The sequence below is a fragment of the Lytechinus variegatus genome, chromosome 6 (genome assembly GCF_018143015.1).
Source record: "Lytechinus variegatus isolate NC3 chromosome 6, Lvar_3.0, whole genome shotgun sequence".
Taxonomy (NCBI): domain Eukaryota; kingdom Metazoa; phylum Echinodermata; class Echinoidea; order Temnopleuroida; family Toxopneustidae; genus Lytechinus; species Lytechinus variegatus.
In genome coordinates, this window is record NC_054745.1 from 8,802,227 (window position 1) to 8,826,600 (window position 24,374).

The 24,374-nt window shown below is 36.9% G+C and overlaps 2 protein-coding genes across 2 annotated transcripts in view; one reads left to right on the forward strand and one right to left on the reverse strand.

Moving 5' to 3' along the window:
- The first annotated feature begins 208 nt into the window (after positions 1 to 208).
- Positions 209 to 12,648, forward strand: LOC121416491 (monocarboxylate transporter 6-like). Its single transcript, XM_041609984.1, has 4 exons — positions 209 to 235; positions 7,384 to 7,524; positions 8,342 to 9,202; positions 12,160 to 12,648. The coding sequence occupies exons 1-4, from the start codon at positions 229 to 231 to the stop codon at positions 12,291 to 12,293; spliced, it is 1,143 nt and encodes a 380-aa protein (XP_041465918.1). The 5' UTR covers positions 209 to 228; the 3' UTR covers positions 12,294 to 12,648.
- Positions 12,649 to 18,459: 5,811 nt separating this feature from the next.
- LOC121416971 (thrombospondin type-1 domain-containing protein 7A-like) overlaps positions 18,460 to 24,374 on the reverse strand; it is a 60,196-nt gene continuing 54,281 nt past the window's right edge. Inside the window, exons 24-26 of the mRNA XM_041610509.1 lie at positions 21,892 to 21,993; positions 20,423 to 20,504; positions 18,460 to 18,972 (exon numbers count right to left, since the gene is read on the reverse strand). Coding sequence (XP_041466443.1) covers positions 18,861 to 18,972; positions 20,423 to 20,504; positions 21,892 to 21,993 — 296 coding nt within the window. The 3' untranslated portion in view covers positions 18,460 to 18,860. The remainder of the gene's footprint in view (positions 18,973 to 20,422; positions 20,505 to 21,891; positions 21,994 to 24,374) is intronic.

Consider the following 24,374-nt stretch of genomic DNA (forward strand, 5'->3'; position numbering starts at 1 on the left):
TGCAGGTCGATTGCATCCGCTAAGATGAGCGACCGCGAAAGAAATCTTGAAGGCACCGCCGCGAACTCCTGGCGGTTCGCGATTCTTCTGTCAAGGTTTGTCTTATCAGCGTTGCAGCAAGGAATGTTGAAATCGCTCGGGCTCATCATGCCGTATCTCGTCATCAGGCTAGACTCTTCCTATGAAACGATCGGATTGATTCTCTCCATGGAGTACGCCGTTTTCTTGATGACAAGTGAGTACAAGTGAGTGGGCGGATGATCATGACCGTGAAGCCAGTGCGTTGTGTGTAAACGTATCTCCCATGTTTCAGAGCTGTTAATAGCTCTATGCATAGACGCAGGCTATGTTACAATGGAAAACACATCGTCCCTCGGATAGGACGTTAAATGGAGGCCCCGTGTAGAGGAGAGTCACCACCTTTACACGTTTTATGTCTAATGAAATGTCTAATGTGTGAGGGTGTTTGTGTGTGTGTGTTAAAGACTGGAGAGAGAGGGTGTGTATATGTGTGTGTGTGGGGTGCATGGACGAAAATCATCCCGGGGGGGGGGGAGGCGGATACGTCCGCCTCACTTTTTGGAAAGGGAGGGGGGACACAAAATTAAATGTCCCCCTAATATTTGTGGTCTTTTTTGTGATGAAAAAAATATGCATCATTCAAAATTAAAATAACATAGTCAACATGGTCAAAATGCTAACATTTGTAAAATGTTGCATTCTGAAAATGCAAACTAGCTTTCTCGCGCGGTCGCCCCTCTCCCGCGCTCCATCTATAATCTCACAAAAAATTTGCCATGACAAATCCGTACGTTTAGCATGTTTAGCGTTAAAGGTTATATCCGCTGCCATCATGAAAGTATACACAACAAAAAAAGTAAGTCCCCCCTAAATCAAATTGCTGTAACTTTTGAACCGAATTAGTTTGAGATATGATATTTCATCGGTGTTTTTCTGCACTCAATAAGCAACTCCTGGGGAAAAATGAGGTTGATCGGTGGAGTCATGCATGAGTAATTAAAGATTGAATTAAAAATGACCATTTTTAAAAGTCACAAGAGTCGTTTTTCAGTTTGTTGAAATACAAAGTTGGGCAAAAGTTGTTTTCAGGTGAATTTTATGGTGTTATACTGTTTTACTATCCATCATTCAACCACTTCAGACCAGATTTTGATATCGTATGTGCGGGTTGAGTGAACACAATGTATTGCAGGGGCTGCGGAAGCGGGGGGGGGGGTGGGCTTCAGCCCCAACTTTTTCCAAAAGCATGTACAAAAATGTAAAAATAACCACACGATTTTGATTTTTTGCATGATCAGCCCCCTCCCTCACTTTTGGCCCAGTCCTCCCCCCCCCCACTTTGAAAACCGTTCAGCGGCCCCTGAATTGTGACGTATTATCATAGGGGTTTATGGTAGTATCCTCTACAACTTGTTAGATCATGTTAAAATTTGAAAATGTTGGTGGCTTCCCCGATTATACGCCCCTTCCCCTATTGTAAATTTCTGGATCTACCACTGATTTGTCCATACATTCAACTGATCCTGAGAAATTGTTAGGAAAAGAATACATTTATGCAGTATAAAGAGTATTAATTCCTAAGTTTTCGATTGTGCTCGCTCAACCATGAAAATGTTTAAAATTCGGAAAGTATGTGGTGATAGAAATGATGGATGATAAAAACAACAGCAATTAAAGTCACATTTGAAACCGAATTTGCCCCCAATAATCACTTTATTATCCTTTAAAATGCGTCTGTGACATTGAAAATACCAATTTTCCCACTTTGATGCGTGCTCACTCATCCATGAATAAACGAATCGATTTCATTTTTGCACAGAATTTTGCCCATAGGTTGATAAACATTACTGCCAAACGACATTGCTAAAGACAGCCTTGAAAAAAAGTTCCACCATATTGAATAAGGGATTACTTATTCGTAAACATATGCACCCATAATGTACACAAGTCTATGAGAGAGGAAGTCAAAATTTTGAAATGAGGGTTTGTTTCATGGACGGTTTTTGTTACTTCTGCCAACAGTTATTTCATGAAACTTCGCACATGGCTTCAGAGTAACACTATCCAAAAGGTGCGCACACCAAAATAACCATTCGATGCGGCACAGAGTGGGGCCAAGGCCTTGAACTTTCTTCTCATTTGCATAATTTTCGAGTATTGTGTGCTCACTGATGCATTAAACATCGGGATTTTCACAAAAATTAAATCAAATGAACTATGCAAGGAGGTTTGTGACAAATATCCATTGTTACAATTTGCGTTTTTTCCAATAACGTAAAAAACAGCTAATCACATTCCACATGTTCATTCAAGCGTGAATGTTTAATTAAACGCCTTTGAATCATTGAAGCATGTTAATTGGTCATGAACACAACGAAAAAGTTGAGAAAAGATCATTTTCAGTTACCAAAATGAAACAATACTTGCCTATGATATTTGAAAATCGTATTTTTTGTTTTCAATAAATGTTCATTGAACCGTGAAACGATGAATACTGTTGAAGAAACTCTTCCCAAAAATAACTGTCATCATATTCTATCATTTTTATTGATATAAACCTGTAAAATATCCAATTATAGCAAATTCGGACTTGTGTTTATTCAACCGTGAAATTTAGCCAAAAAGTTGTATCGTCTTTTAGAAAGTACCTTTTATAAGCCTTCTGACTATTTTTCATGATGAGAATGTGGAATTAGTTCCAATAAAATGGAATCAAAGTCACGATATTTGGCTTGTGACTTTTGAAAAGTGACATTTTTGCCTTCTGACGGTGCTCACTGAAGCATGACGTAAAATACGTCCATAACATTTACTCAGAGGGTAGCTTATAAAATTACCTATACGCTCATGTAAAAATATATTAAAAACTCGAATTGGTTTGGAAATTATTAATGTTTGTTTAAGGGGGGACTTACTTTTTTTGTTGTGTATATATGGTTATATCTATTCATAACTTGTATCATACCAAGGATTTTTAAATGTGGTTATAAATTTAATCATAAACCATGCAATAAAAAAAATAAACTTGCGTGATAGGGGCCCAGGACCAAAATCCAGTTGAAACCAATAAGAGCAAAACCAATTTGAAACCAGTTGACCAACTGGTTTCAATAGGGAAATTGGAACAACTGATTCCAATTGAAACCAGTTGCCAATTGGTTCCAGTTAAAAACCAATTAGCCAACTGGAACCAGTTGGCAATTGGTTTCAATTGGTTCCAGTTGTAACCACCAATTAGGCAACTGGTTTCAATTGGTTCCAGTTGTTCCAATTTCCCTTTTAAAACCGGTTGAATCCAATTGGAAGGCAACTGGTTTCAATTGGTTCCAGTTGAAATCAATTGGTTTCCAAATGGATCCAATTGGAACTTCCAGTTGGAATTAACTTAATTAGTTACAAATTAATTAGAATTTGCACTAAATATTGCTCATGCAACAAAGAAGCAGTGTTATATGTCTATTAATACCAATTTAAAGGGCATTGATATAATAGATATGTATATATTTATATGAAAGATCTTCAAATATGTATATTTGTATTTGATGTACTTTGGTAACAGTTAGTGGTGTACTAATTATCTTATAATCTGTTTTGATTATAATCATTTTAAACACTTATCTGAAACAAGTGTGGTACTTGAAATGGAAAAGAATTAAATAGATACATTGTAAATGATGATGAATCACATAAAACATTAATGTGTGCACACTGGTAGCTAATATGCAAATTAACTGTTGGAACCAGTTGGGTAACTGAAAAATTTCCAATTGGAACCCAATTGGAAGTCATTGGCAGTTACCAAACTGGATCGAATTAGGATTTCCAGTTACCCAACTGGCTCCAGTTTCATTTACAGATACCCAACAGGTTCCAATTAGAATTATTTGTCAGTTAGTCAACTTTTCAGCTAGAAGTCATCTCCAGTTAATACCCAATTGGTTCCAGTTAGGATTTCCAGTTACCCAACTGGTTCCAGTTAGAAATTATTTCTAGTTGGAAGTCATTTCCAGTTACCAAATTGGTTCCAGTTAGGTTTCCAGTTGCCTAACGGGTTCCATTTAGGATTTCCAGTTGCCCAACCGGTTTCAATTGGTTTCAACTGGAAAGCTAACTGTTTTTAGTGAGCTATACTGATCGCCAACGGCGTATATGTATTTACCAAATACTATTTACGTCTCCGAGGAGTCCCATTTATTTTCGAACAAAACACCTCGTCAACAATGACTTTGGAATACTCAATCAGCGCGACACGATGTGGGGATAGAACAGTGGCGTAACTACGGGGGCACGTGCCCTCCACCCCCTATCGGCTGGCAAAAAAGGGGAGAAATGGAGAAAAAGAGGGAGAAAGAAAGTGAAACGTAGTGGGTGAAGATTTTACATCATATTTTTAAACCTATACGCTTCACTCAGCGGACATCATTACCGTCATCATAATACCATCGACATCAACGCCAGACTCGACGCCAGACTCAGCGTCAGACTCAACACCATCGACAAATAATAAAATACCAAGGCATAAAAACTAAGTATCCCTAACATAAGGTTTATTTTTTGCACTAAATAATCATCTCATAAATAGAAGGGCAATCAAGAATGTAAATTAATATTCAACTTCATTATATTTTCAAAAAAATAACTTATGATTTCTAATCCGATTATAGTAAGCAAACAATTACAGTAAGATAAATTCAATTTGCAATCATCAGCAATCAATTTCTGCGTCAAATAATATCGAAATCGTAAGAACATATCTTTAAAATGTTTCCAATAATCTATATCAACTTCAAATTAAGACCCTTTTTAACTATCTATCATCTGCTTATTCCAATTAATGGACCTTCTATTGTTCCACGCCTCTGGAACACCGGCCCTCCTTTCACTCCGAGAAATTGACAACATCGAACTCTTCAAATCGTCTCTCAAAACTTATATCAGCAGGGGCCCGTTGCATAAAACTTTTTACCTGAAAAAATTTTTTACTGTAGTTTTTGCCCTGTGTTAAAGTAAATGGCAGAAATCAGACTAACCTTAGTTTTTAGTTTTTACCAGTTTTCTCCGGCACAAAGTTTTATCGAACAGGCCCCAGATGTGCGATAATCAGGTTAAGTGCCTGCGCCTATGAATGTCTTGACAAAATATGGCGCAATATGTATTCTGTGGATCATCATCATCATCATCACATCTCAGTCAATGATTTGAAATGACAGCAATATAGCAGAGGCAGCTCAGTTTCTTTCTATATAAATGTCAGGTAATTTGCCAAATCAAACTATCAAAAAGAATTAACCATTCGAATTTACTTACAGTTTAACTAGTGACAATAAAACTTGGAAGCCCGGAGCAGCCCATGTCCATGCAGTACAAACCAGTAGTATGATGCATAAGAGCCAGAAACAAGTAACTACCACGCCCTGTTTCTAGGCTGCTCTCAGAGAAAATTCAGAGGTCTTCAGTCCTGTAGCTTCAAGTGACCAATATTAATTCTAGCTAGGTTTTAGATTGAAATATAGACATGCAATTTAAAACCCAATCTACTCAAATATGGCATTCACCTGCAAATATAATATAAACCCTTGCAAGAAAACTATTTGAGTCAGCTATAGTATATGGATCAGAATGAATCAGATAGCCTAAGATTAGGTTACTAGTGTGCAAAGGAATAATAATAATGATAATAATATAGGGTATTTATATTGCGGACATATCCACCTTGTTAAGTGCTCAAGGCGCTCCTATATTACCCGGCTAAGCTAATCGTTCATAGCGCACACAGCTTTTTAAGGAATTACTTCCTACCGGTACTCATTTACCTCACCTGGGTTGAGTGCCGCACATTGGGGATCAGTTTCTTGCTGAAGTAAATTACGCCATGGCTGGGATTCGAACCCATGACCCTCTGTTTCAAAATCCGAAGACTAATCCAAAGGGCCATAACGCTCCATGAATGAAGTACATGAATAGAAATAGCCTGCTACGCAGCATAACTTTTTTAAAAAAAGATACATGACCGAAGCAAACTATTTGGGTCACTGGCATGGCATGGTACTTTAGGTCAATGTTTACCCGGGGGGGGGGGGGGGAGGGGACTTATATTGACGAGTGGATACCATGCGCGACCAAAAAAAAAAACGTAAAAAGGATGTCTTTTTCATGATAGGGCAAGTTTCGTACGTAACGTGAAAAGGGTGTCAAAAACACAAAAATATTGAAAAAATCTATTTCGCTCTGAAAAATATTTGTGTGTAGGGTCAAGTATCCAGGGGTGATAAAACAAAATCAAAATGTTTTATAAAGGATGTCCTATTCGCCCCAACACTACGTGTTTAGAGTCCGATTTGCGCGAGGTGTGGAAATGGGGCCGTACTAAACCAAAATAATGGTGTGTAAAGTTAAAACCGATGACCGACGGACCCGCGACATAACAATAAAATATCGCTGTACTTGTTTAGGGGTTCATTTCAGGAAATACTTGCCAAGAGTATAGTTTTGTTTCCAATACTTGTTAAGGGGTGCATTTTCAGAATATGGAAAATACATGGCTGTACTTGTTTAGGGGCTCAATTCTGGGAATACTTGCCAATAGCATTTGTTTCCAATACTTGTTAAGGTTAGAGTTAAAGGGGAAGTTCACCCTGAAGAAAACTTTCTTGTGAAAATAGCAGAAAAAATAGTAAAAAATATTGGTGAAGGTTTGAGGAAAATCCGTTGAAGAGTAAGAAAGTTATTAGAGTTCAAAGTTTTGGATTTGTGACGTCATAAACGAGCAGCTGTCCCATGTGTTATGTAATATAAAATGCATAAATTTCAAATTTTGTATGGTTCCTGATGACTTAATTTTGTTTTCTTTTCATAATCGGATGTGAAACGATTTGTCTATTGATATACAAAAGTTACAGTGAAAACCATTTTCAATTTTCTAAGAAAATGACATTTCATTGATTTTTTACCATTCGCTATGTAGGAATGCTGCTCGCATATGACGTCACAAATCAAATAATTGAAATTCTAATAACTTTTTAATTATTTGATGATTTTTTTCTCAAACCTTCGGCAGTATTTTTCATTAATTTTTCTGCTATTTTTACAATAAACTTTTTGTCAGGGTGAACTTCCCCTTTAAGGGTGCATTTTCAGAATATGGAAAATACGTGTTTAGGGTGATTTTCAAGACCCCGTGGTCACGCATGGTATCCACTCGTCAATGGAAGTGGCCCCTCCGGGATGTTTACAAACAAAGTCTGATGTAGACATGACTTGTTACAAAGCCTGTCTTTTGGTAAATCGGTTACTCCAAAAGGCGTATTTTTATATTTTGGGTTACCATGGTTACCATGCAGAATTATTTATATTTTATATCAGGTCCATTTGTACATCTACTGTCGAGGAGATTCGAACCCAGAGCCTTAGCCATTATCGGAGCTATTCTGTCATCAGTGTGCATCATGATGTCCGCGGCCGTGTATTCAGTCTGGATCGTTTGGTTATTATTTATTGCAGCAGGTAAGACTTACCACCCTTTCACAAGGCCTTAAAAAATCGTAATTTGAATGATAATTCTAGGAAATAAAGTAAATGGCGAATTTTGGAACTAGAACATGATTAGAATCGGGTCATGTGGTCCAGTGGTTAGAGCATTGGACTCATTATCGCAAGGTTGTGAGTTCGAATCCCAACTCTGCCATTGTCTCCACTGTGATTAAAAGGCCCGAGATTGATATCTGCCGTCTATCGTCTATAACGTCAGTCACTATGACTGATTAACCTAGACGTAAAATTGTTCATAGGTAATTGGTTATATACCAATTCCAATTCTACTCCGGAGGTGAATTCCATTTAGAAGTTTCACTCAAATTACGGGATGAATTTTGCGTGTGAACGCTTGACCTCAAAAAAAAACATTTGGGGGCAGGGGGTGGGCGGAGCTTAGTACGTGACCTTTCAAGCACTACCGTAGACAATAAAATTGTCATGCACTCATCGTAGTTTGTATTTATGATACAACGGCGCTGGTATCCGACTCCAGCTAGATCAATAGAATATATCAATAAATGACATGCCGTCGTAGGTCTGTTCGCAAACATTTTTTCCCCGAAATCATTATTTAATAAAAAAAAATCGAAACACTTTTCATCCAGTACACTATAAAAAGTGTTTTATTAATCTCCCCCAAAATAATGTGATGATTTAAGTCACAGTCATCTGGTAAGTCTGTGCTCGAAATAATATCGAATACAACAGGAATAAAATTTCGTTTAGAAAAGGATTTCTGTAAATTTAATCTAATTAAGCTTTAATTAATATTGTTCTTATTTCACAGGTGCCCTTTCATCTCCAGTTTACCAAACGACGCTAGTTCTTCTGCACCAGTACTTCAACGAAAAGTACGCCGCCGCTAATGCACTATCGTCAACCGGTGCGCTAGCCGGAGGAATCGTTCTCCCTCTTGTGACGTCGTACCTACTTATTGCATACGACGTAGATGGCGCTTTATTATGCCTGGGTGCCATCTGTTTGCACTTTGTTGTAGTTGCTGCATTACTAAGGCCGAATGTAGGTGTACCGATGGTTGAGGAAGAAACCAGCAAGCATGGAGAATGCACGGTGTCTTTGAGTTTAGGCTCTCCTGATAAAAACATCCCGATACAAGGAGCAGCAGCTTATCTTGGGTGTAAGATTAAACGATTTGTTCGCTGGCTTGGGGAGGTAACCGATTTAAGGACACTGCAGGCTGAGAAAACATACTGCTTGTTGATTCTCCCGTCCCTCTTTCTACATCAAATCACCTTCGTCGGTTGGGCAATGTTTATGGTCCCTTGTGTGACGTCATACGGAATCGCACCGACTCGAGCAGCTTACTTCCCACTCACGGGATCATGTGGAGGTCTCGTCGGGCGTATCGTCTATGGTGCCATCCTCTACCTCCGCCCGAAGTGGGGGAAGCGGTCTGTAGTAACAGCACTCAGCATTTCCTCGTTGAGCTTATTCAGTTTTGCCTTCTTGCAGAGCAGATCATTTCAGTTTGTTTCAACCTTCTTCGCTGGTTTTGGTCTGTACGCAACGTTTTCTTCATTCTCTGCAGTCCTGAACAATTCTGTTGCCAAAGAGAATTTTTCTGGGATACTATCAGTCATGTCCTTCGTTAGGGGGATTGGTGTGGCGACTGGAAGTTATGTAACAGGTAGGTCTTATTGTTATCGAAGTTTAATGACGTCATTGACGGGATGTAAATTCGTTTTTTTTTCCTACGACTTTTTGCCATGTTTATCTTTCCTTGCCATTGAAAAGTAGTTTTTGGAGTCTTTGAATTCGACCTAAAGTTGAAAGTCTCGCATCAATTTTCATGAACGAAATGATCCCCGCCCTGATATTAACTTCTTACCTATAATAGGATTCGAACCCAAAACCTTGACAAGGTAAGCGTGGGGATTATCCCATTGCGCAATGCTGACCAGTCTTTGCCAATCGTCTGTATGAATATTTAGAAAGTGTATAGACTTGACTATTAGATAAACCCTATTCTGACGCCGTAAAGAAAATGCAGTAGGGAAACAAATTATCTGGTGGACAGTTAAGATTCTATGACATAATTAGTCAAAGAAAATATTTGTATATGACCTATCCACGGCAACTACATCCCACCCCGCCAATTACTTCTAGGGGGGGGGGGAACATTTGTAAAAATATGAAAAAGGTGGGGGTGCTCCCATTTAGAATCCGCAACTAGTGAAATTTAGAGGGGGGGGGTAGAAAGAGGTAGAAGTGAGGAAAGCGAGTACCAGCAAATATATAAGGAAGTGTAAAGTAAACTATGATCGGGGGGAAGTGTAATATGAAGGGGGGGGTCCCACATTGTTGATGTGCGGGGGAATTAACGGATGCTGCCCCCTACTCTAGCTGTTTCAGCCTTGTCTGAATAGTGTTTTACATGTGGGGTAAAGGGATTAATAATTTGTTTGTTGTTTTAATTGCTTCTTTTCATTGCTTTTTGTTCTGTTTAATTGGATGAACGTACCATATTATATGAGTGCCTCCGATCCAAAATATGTTCAAATAAATAATAAAATAAATGAAATATAAGAGCTTAGAACACAACGGCCGTATTCTGAAGTCAGGTTTAACTTAGACCATGGTCTAACTCTGTGCTAAAATTATGGGAAGCCAAAAGTGTCACATTTTTATTAAGTTGTATGTTTTTTTTATGTTAACTGTGCTCTTTCCTGATTCTTCAATGGTGAAGATAATCATCTATTTATACTTCCTAGACAATTATGAATGATTTGGGGCCAAATGAGCTGAAATAAGATATCTCTACTGATAGTGATTTATGTAACAACTGGCTATCCATACATAAACCACAACTTTAAACCTGAGTTTAAGTTAAACCCGACTTCAGAATACGGACCAATCAGTCAAACATGTTAAACCCCCAAAGAATATACTTCTTACACAAACATAAAGAGTGAATAACGCCTGCTAGACGAACATAGGTATCCCGATGGGAACCATGGGGCCGATTGCACGAAAGGGTATTTGCAAGGACCGTCTTTCGTGTCGCCCATCTTTTATGATGCGCCATGTGAAACGCATTTTAAATAAATCATCTGCAAACATAATTTCATTCGTCCGTGAAATTAAACAACATATTTGTTTATAAAATGATGTGATATATCATGAAATTGTATTAAATTTGATTTAAAAGGAAACTAACGAATCTTATTCTTTATCATAAATTTCAGAAACAACCCTCCTATAGCGTATCATAAAAGATTGGCGACACGAAAGACGGTCCTTGGAAAGACCCTTTCGTGCAATCGGCCCATGGTGTGTCCATGGGACACTGAAACATTATAATCAATAGTGTGAATAACGTGATAACACATTCAATTGTGGGAACACATAGGAAGCACAGTGTGAACCCACTGCAAACACAGTGTGAACACTATGGGAACACAATGTGAGCACAGTGTGTGAGTGTGAATGCTGTGAACACAATGTAAATGTGCTGCGAACACACCGAGTTGTACTTATCAAGTATTCGCTTTGAACACACAGTGAATGCACTGTAAAAACTTAGTCAATGCACTGGATACGTAATATGAATAACCTGAGAATACTGTTAATGCACTGTGCACACAGACACTGTGAAAATAAATGAGCGTACTGCTGTGGATAGTGTGAAAAACCCTGAACACACTATGAACACGATGGGGGACACATTGAGAACACATCGAGCGCATGGCAAACAAACCGTGAACACACTCAGCTAATTGAAAATGCACTATGAATACAGTGAACGCATTGTGAATACACTGTGAACAAACTGTACACTGTGATTGCACTGCAGACATACTGATCCTACACTATGACAACACTGTGAAGACAGTTTGAGCAACCTCAACGCACTGCCAACACACTGTAGACATAGTGTGAACACACTGAACACAGTGCGAACACACTCTGAACACATAAAGTGAGCACAATGGGTGCGGACACACTGTATATGTGGTGCAAACACACTTTCTAAAACCGTTCTTTCCAGCCAAGAATATCATGATAAATGCTAGTATATCCTAAAGCTAGTCACACCAATTCCTATCTGAAACAACCAATAATACGTCATTCAGTCTGGAGACTGGGGTTGCATGGTATTACTGTGGCGCAAAGCCCAGCGCACAATATGCGATCGAATACAACACGTTCTTCGCACTTTCCAAAAAGAAAAATGAAGTTCGACGTGATTTTGATTTCAGTAGACCAACCACTATTCTGAACTGTGATCACTAAAATTTTCATTGAATGGAATGTTCTTATCAAATGTTACTACCATTTCTTTAAAGTTCGGATCGCAACGAATTGTAGTGTCCGCCGGACTTAAAATGTTACCATTAGTTTTCTGACCTGGACGGGGTTGGGAGGTTTGGGGAGGACCTGTGGGTTATGCCTATTAAGTTAGCCTTTTCCATACCCAGGTAGCCTCTCCAACTTTCATCCAGGTCTCATTTTCGCTATCATGTACAAGTTTGATTGATCTTGTCTCTGATCTGTTTGTATTTTTTTTTTTGAAATTCCAAATAAAATAATAATTATAATAAAATACTGAAATACCTATATATTTTACTGCTTATTTTATTACAGGTCTCATCTTTGAAATAACTGGTTCATTCGCTGTGGCATTCAAGGTCCTAGCCTTCCTGGAAACCGCCACCATCATACTAATTACCATCTTCGCCATCCTACAGAAAAGAAAACATGCTTCTTCTCGCACGTGAGACTTCCTCGCGAATATGATATTTTTTTCGTAACATGCAATTAAGCTTGCCGTGGATTCATGATGGAAGGGGGTGGGGCATCCGATGATCTTTCAAGAAGTAGGGAAAGGAAAAGGCATGTAAATATAGACAGAACAAAAGGCAAAACAGGAAGAAATACATTACAAACAATTAAGATGATCGAACAAGAAAGAGAAAAAGGACTAAAAGAACAAGAAGAAAGACAATAAAAGGTACAACTTAGAGTAGGAAGGAGAAGATAAATAAGAACTGCAAAGACAGAAGAGCGTACCTGTGAACAGAATGTGCCGGGTCATTGCCCTCTTTCCATTCTGAGGAAAAATACACGAGATCTTTTTTTATTTATTAATATTCAATTATTTTTTACTATCTGAAATAAAATATTTTATGGCATTTTTTATTCTTTTATGATTTGTACACAATTACCCTTTTTAGACAGGCTAAAATTTCCTTAACCCCGTACTATTGGTGGGGCTAAATGGCAATTTAGCCCCACCTATAGTACGGGGTTAAGCTTAGCCCACTTTCGTTTTACACAGCGTTTTTGCAAAGTGGGCTAACCCCACCTATAGTACGGGATTATTTGGCCCTGCAAAAAAGCAGGGTTATCCCACCAATTGTGGTGCTAAGAGCAATAGTACGGGGTTAAGATCGCATGTGTAAAACGAAAGTGGGCTAAGCGCTCCCATTCATGCCCCGCAACAGAGCCGGCCCTGTTGTCCAATCAGAGGTAAGTATAATGAATATTCATGAACAGCGATCACGGCGATGAAAAAAAAGCGCGCGCCAGAAGTTGGATATGACCCGAATGACCCCTCAGTGCGCTCGTGAATATTCATGCCTACCAATAGTCCGGGGTTAGCGAGTTTCGTGTGTAAAAAGCAAGCATTCCTTATCCGGGGTTAGCAAAAACAATTTGGCATGTGTGAAAAGGAAAATAAATAGTACGGGGTTAGCGATAGTCCGGGGTTAAGAAAATCCTGTGTAAAAAGCCTAAATGAGCTCACTAGAGGATAAAACATTATGTAAAGACTGTAAAAAATATCACTTAGTGGCCGCAGTATCTTCATATTTTGAGGTAATATCATTTACTATTATGCTTTTCACGCTGTACTTTTTCCCCTAACCCCTAACCCCTGGAAATTGGTGGGGCTAAAAAAGGGAAGGGGGAGCCTTAGCCCAACCAGCTTCCCGGGGCTAAGCTTAGCCCACTTTGTTTTCACACTACGTTTTAGCAAAGTGGGCTAGCACGGTAAATAGTAAGGTACTATCTGGCCCTGCAAAAAAAGCAGGGTCAGCCGGCCACAATTGCGGTGCTAAGAGATGCAGTGTGAAACAAAACTGGGCAAAGGAAAACTGGGGCTAAGCAATGGCCAATCACAGAGGTCGAAATTTCACGTATCACGGTCTGTATGGTAAAATTATCAATATTCATGAGCTGTGGGATAGTTCGGGTTTAAGGCGTTAACCCCGGCTAAGCAGATAGTATGGGGTTAAGAAAGACAGTGTGAATAAAAAAAGGATAGTATGGGGTTAAGGATAGTAGGGAGTTAAGGAAATGCAATGTGAAAAGCATATATGTGTACTCGGAAATATACATAGGTGGAGGAGTAGGCCCATAGGAGTATGTTAATTGCCACAATCAGGTCAATGTGATTCAGTACATGTATATATATGAATTACATGCAATTCTATAGTGTGTTTATCAGTGTGGCAGGTTCACAATTGGTGATTTCAAGTTCAGTGTTGACCTTTTGGTGTTGGTGTTAGGTCAATTTTTACATGATTATAACACCAAATATAAAATGAAGATGGTCCCAAAAAGTCACTCACTGGTTGTTGAGATGTCAATAATGTGATCTGGATCAGTTTTACAAACTCTGAGTAAGTTTTGGAGCAAGAGGAAACAATCAAAATTTCAACACCAACACCAAGGCCAACACCGGACTTGAAATCACCCAATGTTGAATACTTTCCACACGTGGGGTGCACACACTGAAATGTCTTCACATTTTGAGCAAATAGATCAATTACTTCAGAGCAGCTGTACAATTCTAATGTGATGCGTGTTAAAATGGGCTTAAAGTTTTCCATTTGAAAACTGTGTAACAAAGAAGGGTTCATAATGTTCAATGTGCAATATTATCAATATGAGGCCACAATAGTTCATGATGAATTTTAAAGTAGATATGAACCAATAGCGCCATCTCGAGTCCTCAACTACTCATACCTGGCCAGTCTCCTGTCCCGTATTGCTGGTGTAGTCTAGTAGTTTTTTAGTGTCCGATTACCTTGATTACTAATTTCATAATTACTCTACGGAACCTGCACACATTACAAGCTCTGCATTTTATGCAGGTTCCTTCATATTTTCAATTTATTTACTGCCATTATACATGTTGTATTTTGTAAGTACCAAATGTATTTCTTGTATTATGCTATCTTGTGAAGTATGAAAATACATTCAATTCAATATAGACCCACTTGAATAACATGCTAATTAACTACTCAATACATTTATATTGCAATAATTATCTTACCAAGTAGCAAAACAATTACTTTTTCTCACAGAACATTTTAGTTTCTCTATGCAAATACAATTATAGGTATATTTATTATCTTTAGTATTAGTAGATATCTGAAACATATATTTTAAGACTATGTATTTATAACACACAGTCAATGAGAGACCACAAACAGTTCAATACCCCTTTAAGGTATACGTATATGACCACATGAAAGTTTTTTTCCTACAGAAATAATTATCAAAACCAAACAATAAAATTGTGTTCATGTTCGATGCATATACTTTATTATCCATAACGTTGATATATTTACATACACTGTATATTTACAAAACAAAAGCTATAATTATACACATACATATGGTATCAAACAACAGAAAAAAAAGAAAGAAAAAACTTATATCTCAGGACTTTCATGATTGTACCTTTTAAAGTGCAACCAGGGAGGGGGGGGGGGGGTTAAAAAATAACAATTCTCAGAAAAGAACTCTATAAATATTGCTAACTCATTAGCAATGTACAAAAATCCAACTGCCTGCAGCTGACTACTGACTTATACACACTATTTACTACTATACATACAAATATTTACTACAAATATTATGGTGCCCTTGAGGTACAGATGATCACACAAATTACAATGACTTCAGTCGTGAAGTTCTCAATTTTGCAATTTTAGTTTGTAATGCAAGTCGCTAACTTCACAGCTAAAACTACAAAGTTTGCACAAAAATCGCGAACTTCACTACTGGAATTGCAAAGTTTGCATTGAAAATCTCAAGATCTTTAAAGACTGAAAATGCAAAGTTACAACGGGGTCGAGTGTAATCCAAAGTACTTCAGAGCCACTATAAAATATCACATTGGGTGATTTCAAGTCCAGTGTTGGCCTTGGTGCTGGTGTTAGTGTTGAAATTTGGATTGCTCTCCCTCGCTCCAAAACATATTCATAGTTTGTAAAACTGATTCACTTCACATTATTGACATCTCACCAACTAGTGAGTGACTTTCTGGGACCATCTTCATTTCATGTTTGGCGTTATACTCATGTAAAAATTGACCTAACACCAACACCAAAAGGTAAACAATGAACTTGAAATCACCCACTGCTCAGAGAGGTAAAACACAGTGACAAATGTTAAAAAAAAACAAAAAACACACAAGACGGCTCTGAAAGAGCCATTTTATTATTTATGGCATAAGTGGCATATTCTATAAAGAGCATTATTTAGGAATTATTAAGAATGAATAACAAAATATGGATTTGCCACTATTGCCTTATTTCTGAAATTGAGCTTTTCCTTGATCTGGCCTAAAAAATGTTTGAATTTCGAGACAAAGTTTTAACTGCCCAGGCAGCAACGACATGATGTTTGGAAGGCTTGGGGAGAAGCTGTGAATTAAAAAAACAATTAATCCACACAAATTGCACTATTCTATCATATAAATGAAAGTACAAATAGAAAATATATATAATAATGATAATAATAAAAACAGGCAATTATATAGCACCATCTATATAGAAATATTCTATTCCGAGACACATTGTTATTATCATTATTACCCCAGCTTTAGCTCTAGCTGCCTTTCAGCGTTCATACATTAAAGGAATTAATCCTGCCAGGTACCCATTCACCTCACCTGGGTAAAGTGCAGCACAATGTGGATAAATTTCTTGCTAAAGGAAATAACGCCATGGCTGGGATTTGAACCCACGACCCTCTGTTTCAAAGTCAGCAGACTAATCCACTGGGCCACAATGCTCCACATAAAACATGATAAAACAATAATAATAATAATAATAATAAACTGGTGATTATATAGCGCATAATCAATCGAAATTGCTCTATGCACTCTACATTTACAGCTCTCTGATAATACAATATAACATTACGATAAAAATAAATATTTTCAGACACAATAATCTGAAATAAATAAAGTAAAAAAAAATATGTATAATGTAAATAGCACCACATTGCCTACTATTAACCAAGGCTGGAATAAATAATGTTTTAAAAATATTTTTCATTCTCTGCATCATAAGATATACATTGTAATAAATTAACTGTAGCACCATCATATAGAAAAACGGACTAGTCACAAACTGTGAAAAGATTCTTCAAATTGTAAGAAATCAACCCATTATAACTAAATTCTCTCCTTCCCCTAATTGGGAAAGGGAACATTTGGTTCCGAGAGGCATAAGTTTACCCTGGCAAAGAGTAAAAAAAGAAGAGAAATTGTGACAAATCTATTTTGCTTATGTCAAAGGATAATACGTCACGAATAACAAGTTCTGAAACATAACTATAACATGTAGCTCCTTTGAGCAAAATTATCGTGCAACATTACAATCACAAATCCTAAACTGTAAATTTTCACTTGGCAGCACACTTGTCTTGTTTCTGAATTAACCAATGCAGGCCTGTGGTATGAATTCCAATTCAACTTTATAGGCCAGAGCTGAATGGTCTAATTCTGTGCTAAACTTTATGGGAAGCCCAAAAATATCAAAATTTTGTTTAAACTGTATGTGTCTCATGTTTACTGTAATATTTAGTTATTATTTTCTGATGTTTCTGGTTCAATTGCGCACCAAATGTGATAAAATATTCAAATCTCTACTTTTCATGATATGTGTCACTACTGGCTATACACAGTCAAACCACAACTTTACTTCAGAATACAGGGTGTAGATATAATATAAATATATATCAGGCTTTGAGATAGTACATTGGGAATTACTCACCCGAGGTTTGACTGGTGGTTACTATTTTCCTGAGGGGCGAAATAGCTTCATTGCCAGTGTAATTGAATTGAATAGAATACTCATGAATATTCATAAGAGGGATATAATGATATATATATACCCCCATTGCATAAGTAAATTAATATCTAGGACATTTCTTTTGGAAGATATATCATAAAATCCCACCTTTGTGCGTATAGAACGAGATTGGTACCCTGGAAGCAAAGTAAGTAGGAAAGCATTCAATTAAAGAAAATATATAGATTTGCTTATATTTCTATAAATATTGTAACATATACAATTATGTAGGGAGAGCCCCCAAAGTTATAGACTCTATCAAGATAATATGAATATATCAAATGGCACTGAAACTGTATGGCACTGAAATGGCAGTCTGTAGCTTAATGAAAGTAAAACTGAATTCATAATTTTGGGCAACAAGAATTCCTTGATGAAGGCCAATCATAATAAATTGGTTCTGGACCGCATACATTTATAATTCCGAAGCTTCGTTATTCCGAACCTTCGGATATTCCGAAGGTTCGTTAGTCCGAAAACTTGATGATTAACTAACCTTATTTCGTTTTCGGACTAACAAACCTTCAGAACAACGAACCTTATTTCATTTTTCGGATTAACGAACCTTCGGATCAACGAACCTTATTTCCTTTTCGGATTAACAAACCTTTGGAACATCGAACCTTATTTCGTTTTCGGATTATCGAACCTTCGGAATAACACCACAAATGTTCAAATTAACGAACCCTTTTACATTTTTGGATTAACGAACATCGAGGTATAGGCAATTTACATGCTTCGTAATTACGAACCTTCAGAATAAAGAACCTTCAAAATTACGAAGTGTAACTGTTCTCGACGTAGGTGATAAAAGTCGTTCTGTCTGCGTCAAGTGTACGGAGCCTTGATATTATATTTGATAGCAACATGTCCTTTACTGTCCCTTACTAGCACTTCAAAGTCAGTAAGATATCAACTGCAAACCTTGGATTCGTTCTTCACTGAATGATGTCATCAGTCTCCTCATTTGCATACCAAGCAGGATGTGCTTATAACTGTTTTGTGAAATTAAGCGAAATTTTAAAATGCCATAACTTTTGTATTTTACATCCGATTTTGATGAAATATTCTGTGTTATGCTAGTTGGACTTTTCTCTTGTTAGTCATTTAACTTTTTGTTGGGGTGGACTGGTCCTTTAAGCGTTGGTGTTGAACAGACATTCAAATCTAACCCTGTGGATTTCTGAATCTCTGTCAGCATGCGGTTTCTTCCAGCATCCTTGTCTTCATGCTGCTCCGGAATGATCTCCTGTAGTTTGTTGAGTTTGGTATCGGCTCAAAGTGGACCTCCCCTGTGTGGTAAAACCTGCAAAAACAACACAAAACAAATACAAAATACATTCATGCTAACCAGTAGCGTACCTAGGATTTTCTACATGGGGGGCAAAATCGTCCGCCCCAAAATTTGACAAGCCAAAGGTCTTCAACCACAAATAAAGGATTTTGTACCAGAAAAGAAACAAAAAAAAGGTCCTCAACAGTTTGAATTATTTGAATTTATTCTTCTACTTCATTGTTGCACGGCCCAAATCTTCGCCATGGCCATTACTACCACCAGCATTACAAGCTTCTACACCTTCATTTTCATTCTTTGTAATCATTTCTTTCTTCGTAACTGAGGATTAAGAAGTTAACTTTGTTGAATTACTATTACCATATATTCATAACAACTTGAAACTCAATTGTTATATCTTGGCACTCTATCACTTTTATATTCTTCTCTTTCTTTCCTCTCTTTGTTTTTCTTCAAATTTTATTTTGTTTTTTTGGATGCAAAACCAGTTTAAAGGTGCTTCAACCAATCAAGTTTTTAGCTTATGTTGTTCATTATTTACCCGTGTCTTATATATATTTATATATTATATGTGTATTCTTTTATATTGTACATTGTGAACAAGAATAAGTAAATACATAAATAAATAAATAAAATTATATTACTATCATAGGTTGAGAATGTGCATACTCATTTTCTTCAAGGAGCCTTTATTCTGAACCATTTCATTGTGACATCATCAGAAAAAGATTTTTCTGAAACATACCTGTATAAGAGTGCTTTTTGATAGACATTGACTTATTGTTCAGACATGTATTATATGTATATAGTTTTTGTTGTTCTGTTCTGAAGCGCCTTGAGCATCTAATCAAGATAGGAAGTGCACTATACAAGTCTCATGTATTATTAATATTTTTAAAAATCGCCAACAACAATGCAAGATTACCATAATCATACAAACCATTAATCAGTTTGAATTATTTGAGTTTATTCCTCTACTTAACTGTTGCACGGCCAAAATCTTCCCCTTACAAAAATAAACCATGGTATTATCATGGTACTCATGGTTTTACCATGGTATTACCATGGTAGTCTTGGTACTACCATGGTACTACCATGGTAATACTATGGTTATCATAATATTACCATGGTAAGCATGGCCTTAATTGTTGGCATTGTTGGCCATGGCATTACCATAGATACCATTGTATTTTACTAGGGTATCTATGGTAGTACCAAGGAAATTGTAGTTTACTATGATTCTTCTATGATACACCCACTATGATACCAGTTTGCATGGTTCTACCCATGGCCAAATGGAGCAGGTGGGGCAATTCCCCCACCCCCCCATAGATCGCCATGGCCATTATTACCACCAGCATTACAAGCTTCTTCATCTTAATTTTCTTCTTTGTAATCATTTAAAAGTCGCCAACAACAATGCAAGATGGATTAACCATCAATCATATACCAAATTACTTACCTGTAGACTAATACTCCACACAGAATAGCTGCTAATATGATAACACCCATACACACAGCACCAACTACCCACTTCCATGTACCTGTATGGTAAGAACAAACAGAACAAAAAAATATGGCATTTGACCATTCACAAAATCAACCAACAATATTTTTGAGATTTGAATATAGCTGAAAGATCAGGTTCCGATGTTCAAAATAATGTATAATTTAAAAAAATATTGCATTCTCTACAATATCTTTAAGAAAATAATCAACCGACAATATTATTTGAGATTTGAATATAGCTGAAAGATCAGGTTCCGATGTTTAAAATAATGTATAATTTAAAAAAATATTGCATTCTCTACAATATCTTTAAGAAAATAATCAAGATTTGGTCCCCAAAAAACCCTGCTTTCTCATCTTATTTCATTTTTTTACAGAGGTAGAGTTACTGATTCAGACAAGCCACTTTTTAAAGATTTTATTGTTTGAAGATATAATGATCTAATCATCTTTACCACTTTAGAAGGAGAAAGAGGAAATACAAGAATGAGAAGAACAACAACAAGAACAAGAAATAATGATGAGGAAAAGGGCAATTGACTTTCATTCTAAACACAATTGTCTGTTTCAGTCCCTCTATATGTCTAATGGGGCATTGCAAGAAGCCTGCGATCAATCGCAAGTCTATTTTTGGTCCCTAAATCAATCATTAGTTGATACATTAGTTACAAATTTGAGACTGATTGTTAATCTGCTTCTTGAAACAAGGAGTGTAATCTGATTTGCTACAATTAAAATTAATCTATCTATTGCATCAGAATATTTGCAATTGATTGCAAATATTTTCTTGCAAATCCCCCTTATCCATTGTCTTGGAATCACTGTCTACATACCAGTCCCATCTACATTAAGTCTGTCCAACACTCATGTTGTTGTTGTTTGTTGGATATTAATGGCGACCGGTCATATTTGACTATTACCGCCAACTCGTTAGGCCTAATATTATTTTCTTTCTTTTCTTCGACGTGTCCTTTAAAATCGTTTTTCAGTTAATGTTGTAACAGTTAATGCTGTTTTAAATGAATAATAATAAACCCCTTTTATATAGCGCTTAATACATCAGAAAGACGTGTCTAAGCACTTTACATATATCTTATTACCCCGGTCATTGGATTCAATCAGTCATTCCCGCACAAAATGTGTGCACATCCTCCATTCCCTAGGGAGCATTCCAGTCAGTCGCCTGTGAGGCGCACACAGTACTGGACAAGCTACAATGACTTTCACATCCTACCGGGTACCCATTTAGCACCTGGGTCGAGAGTGGCAAACTGTGGATTAACGCCTTGCCAAAGGACGCCAGACCGTGGTGGGATTCGAACACACGACCCTCTGTTTACAAGCGAGAGTCAGAACCACTACACCACAGCTCCTCCACACAGAAGGCTCCAAAATGAATGCTCCAATGCTGATATAACTCACCTCTTTTCGCATGATAAAGGCTTGTGTTTGAATCAGCGTCGTTGGTTTCTATCCCTCCTGATGTTGTGACTATGACGTCTTCCGGCACACACTTTAACATACCTAGATAATAGGAAGAGAGAAAGAGAGAGATGAAAAGAGGATAGTAATTCTTGAATGCCTTATCATGGGTGCTAAAGGGAAATTTCAGACCAGCCAACCTTCTACAACTAAAAAAAGTATTCTTATAAGGGAAAAAAATATTTTTTGACAAAAAAAAGAAGAGTATTTTAAAAAAATTTGTCTCGACGTAACAACCACCAGCCTGTTGTAGTGAGATCTGTGAAAAAACGTGAAATGGACTTTCATGCAACAAGTTACTGACCCGACAGTGATTTTAACCGGTCTGGGACTGTCACACCGGTGCCAGTGTCACGCGCTGTGTATAATACATACTGTACTCCATGATCAGAAATTTTAAAAAAATAGCAAATCATACCAAAAATGTATTGGTGAATTTATAGCAAAAAAGAGGAGCAAAAACTCTGAAAAGAGAACAGTTTGCATGTCTGCAATTCTGGGAAGCCGTACCCTTTAAGTGGAGTTATCGAGATTTCTTTATCTGACCATTACATGATATTTTGCGTTCTTGGGAAACAATCCCACGTTCCCCAAGAATCACACAGATACAAAATACACCGAAATTGTAAGAACTTTTCGAAGGAAGCATTTGAACTTGATATGGACAGAGTAACTTGGGAGTCTGTTTATCAAACTAAAAACCCACAAGAAGCTTACGATAACTTCACTTCAATATTATTGGATGTCATTGATAAACATGCACCAATTAGAAAGAAGAGGATCAAACAAAGTATATCTCCTTGGATGACTAAAGAAATTATTAATCGGATACGTATACGAAATCGCTTAAAAGTCAAAGCGAAAAAAACAAACACTGAAACAGATTGGAATACTTATAGAAAAGTGCGAAATAATATTACCGCACTTATTCGGAAAGCTAAACGCGATCTTTTGACCAAAAATATAGAATCAAATAGAAATAATTCCAAGGAAATCTGGAACTCCTTGAAATATCTGACCTCTAACAAAAATAGAAAATCGCCAATTTCACGTATTTGTGTTAACAAAGAATACATTGAAGGAAAAGACCTTGCAGATACTTTTAATGACTTCTTCAGCGATATTGGTGCTAATATTCAGAGTGAAATTCCAAACCTAGACTCTTGTGCGCTCTCTGAGTTCAATATAGTTGGATCTAAGTTTGCCTTCGAAAGTGTTACTGTACCCAATGTAATGAAAATTTTGAAATCAATATCGGGTGACAAGGCAACTGGACCCGATACAATACCAGCTAGATTTATTCCTTATATTGCCCATATTATTGCAGCTCCATTGACATATGTTATTAATCTGTCACTGAATGTTAGTTATGTTCCAAAACAGTGGAAGCTTGCTCGAGTAACTCCAATATTTAAAGATGGAGATAAAAATTCTTTAAGCAATTATAGACCAATCTCAGTCATATCGGTATTGGCTAAGGTCATGGAGAAAATAGTTTATAATCAGGTGTACAAATATCTTGAAGAAAATGATATCCTTTCACAATGCCAGTCTGGCTTTAGACCGAGGTATTCTACACAGAGTGCCCTTTTGAATGTTACTGATAAATGGATGTCTGCTATTGATAAGGGAGAAATCGTAGGAGTTGTGATGATTGACCTAAAAAAGGCATTCGACAGTGTAGATCACTCTATTTTGTTTAAAAAATTGGAAATGTATGGCTTTGATAGAATAGCCCTGAAATGGTTTGAAAATTATTTACATGTCGAAAGACAACAATATACTCAAGTCAATGGTGTTTCTTCCAGCCTTAGAAATGTAACCTGCGGTATACCCCAGGGTACATTATTAGGCCCGATTCTCTTCTGTTTGTACACAAATGATTTACCTAACTTACTGAAAAATACTCAGTTGGCTCTTTACGCCGATGATACCTGCTTATTTCACACAGGTACTAACCCTTATCAAGTTTATGAAAAAATCAATAAAGATTTGAATATCATCTCGTTGTGGTTAAAACGCAACAAACTAGCACTTAATATTAATAAATCTGAAACTATTGTAATTGGCAGTAAGCAGAGACTTTGCAAGTGGAATCAAGAAATCGAAAATCCTACCATTAAAATTGATGGAAAGGTTATTAAGAAAGTAAGTGTTTGCAAATACCTCGGTGTATTCATCGATGAGAATCTTAGTTGGAATAAGCAAATAGAGCATGTTAAGGCAAAAGCTGTAAAAAGTTTATATCTTCTTAAGAGGATAAGACCTTACATCAGTAAAACAATTGCAATGGTATTTTATAAATCGGTCATTCAATCATATTTTGACTATTGTGCCTCTGTATGGGGAAATACCTCAAAGACTAATTGTAAAAGATTACAAACCTTACAAAATAGGGCTCTAAGAACCGTTCTACAAGTTCA

Coding starts and splice junctions, on each gene's coding strand:
- LOC121416491 (XM_041609984.1), top strand. Junction 7,525..8,341: donor GTTATTATTTATTGCAGCAG/GTAAGACTTACC, acceptor CTTATTTCACAG/GTGCCCTTTCATCTCCAGTT. Junction 9,203..12,159: donor GACTGGAAGTTATGTAACAG/GTAGGTCTTATT, acceptor ATTTTATTACAG/GTCTCATCTTTGAAATAACT.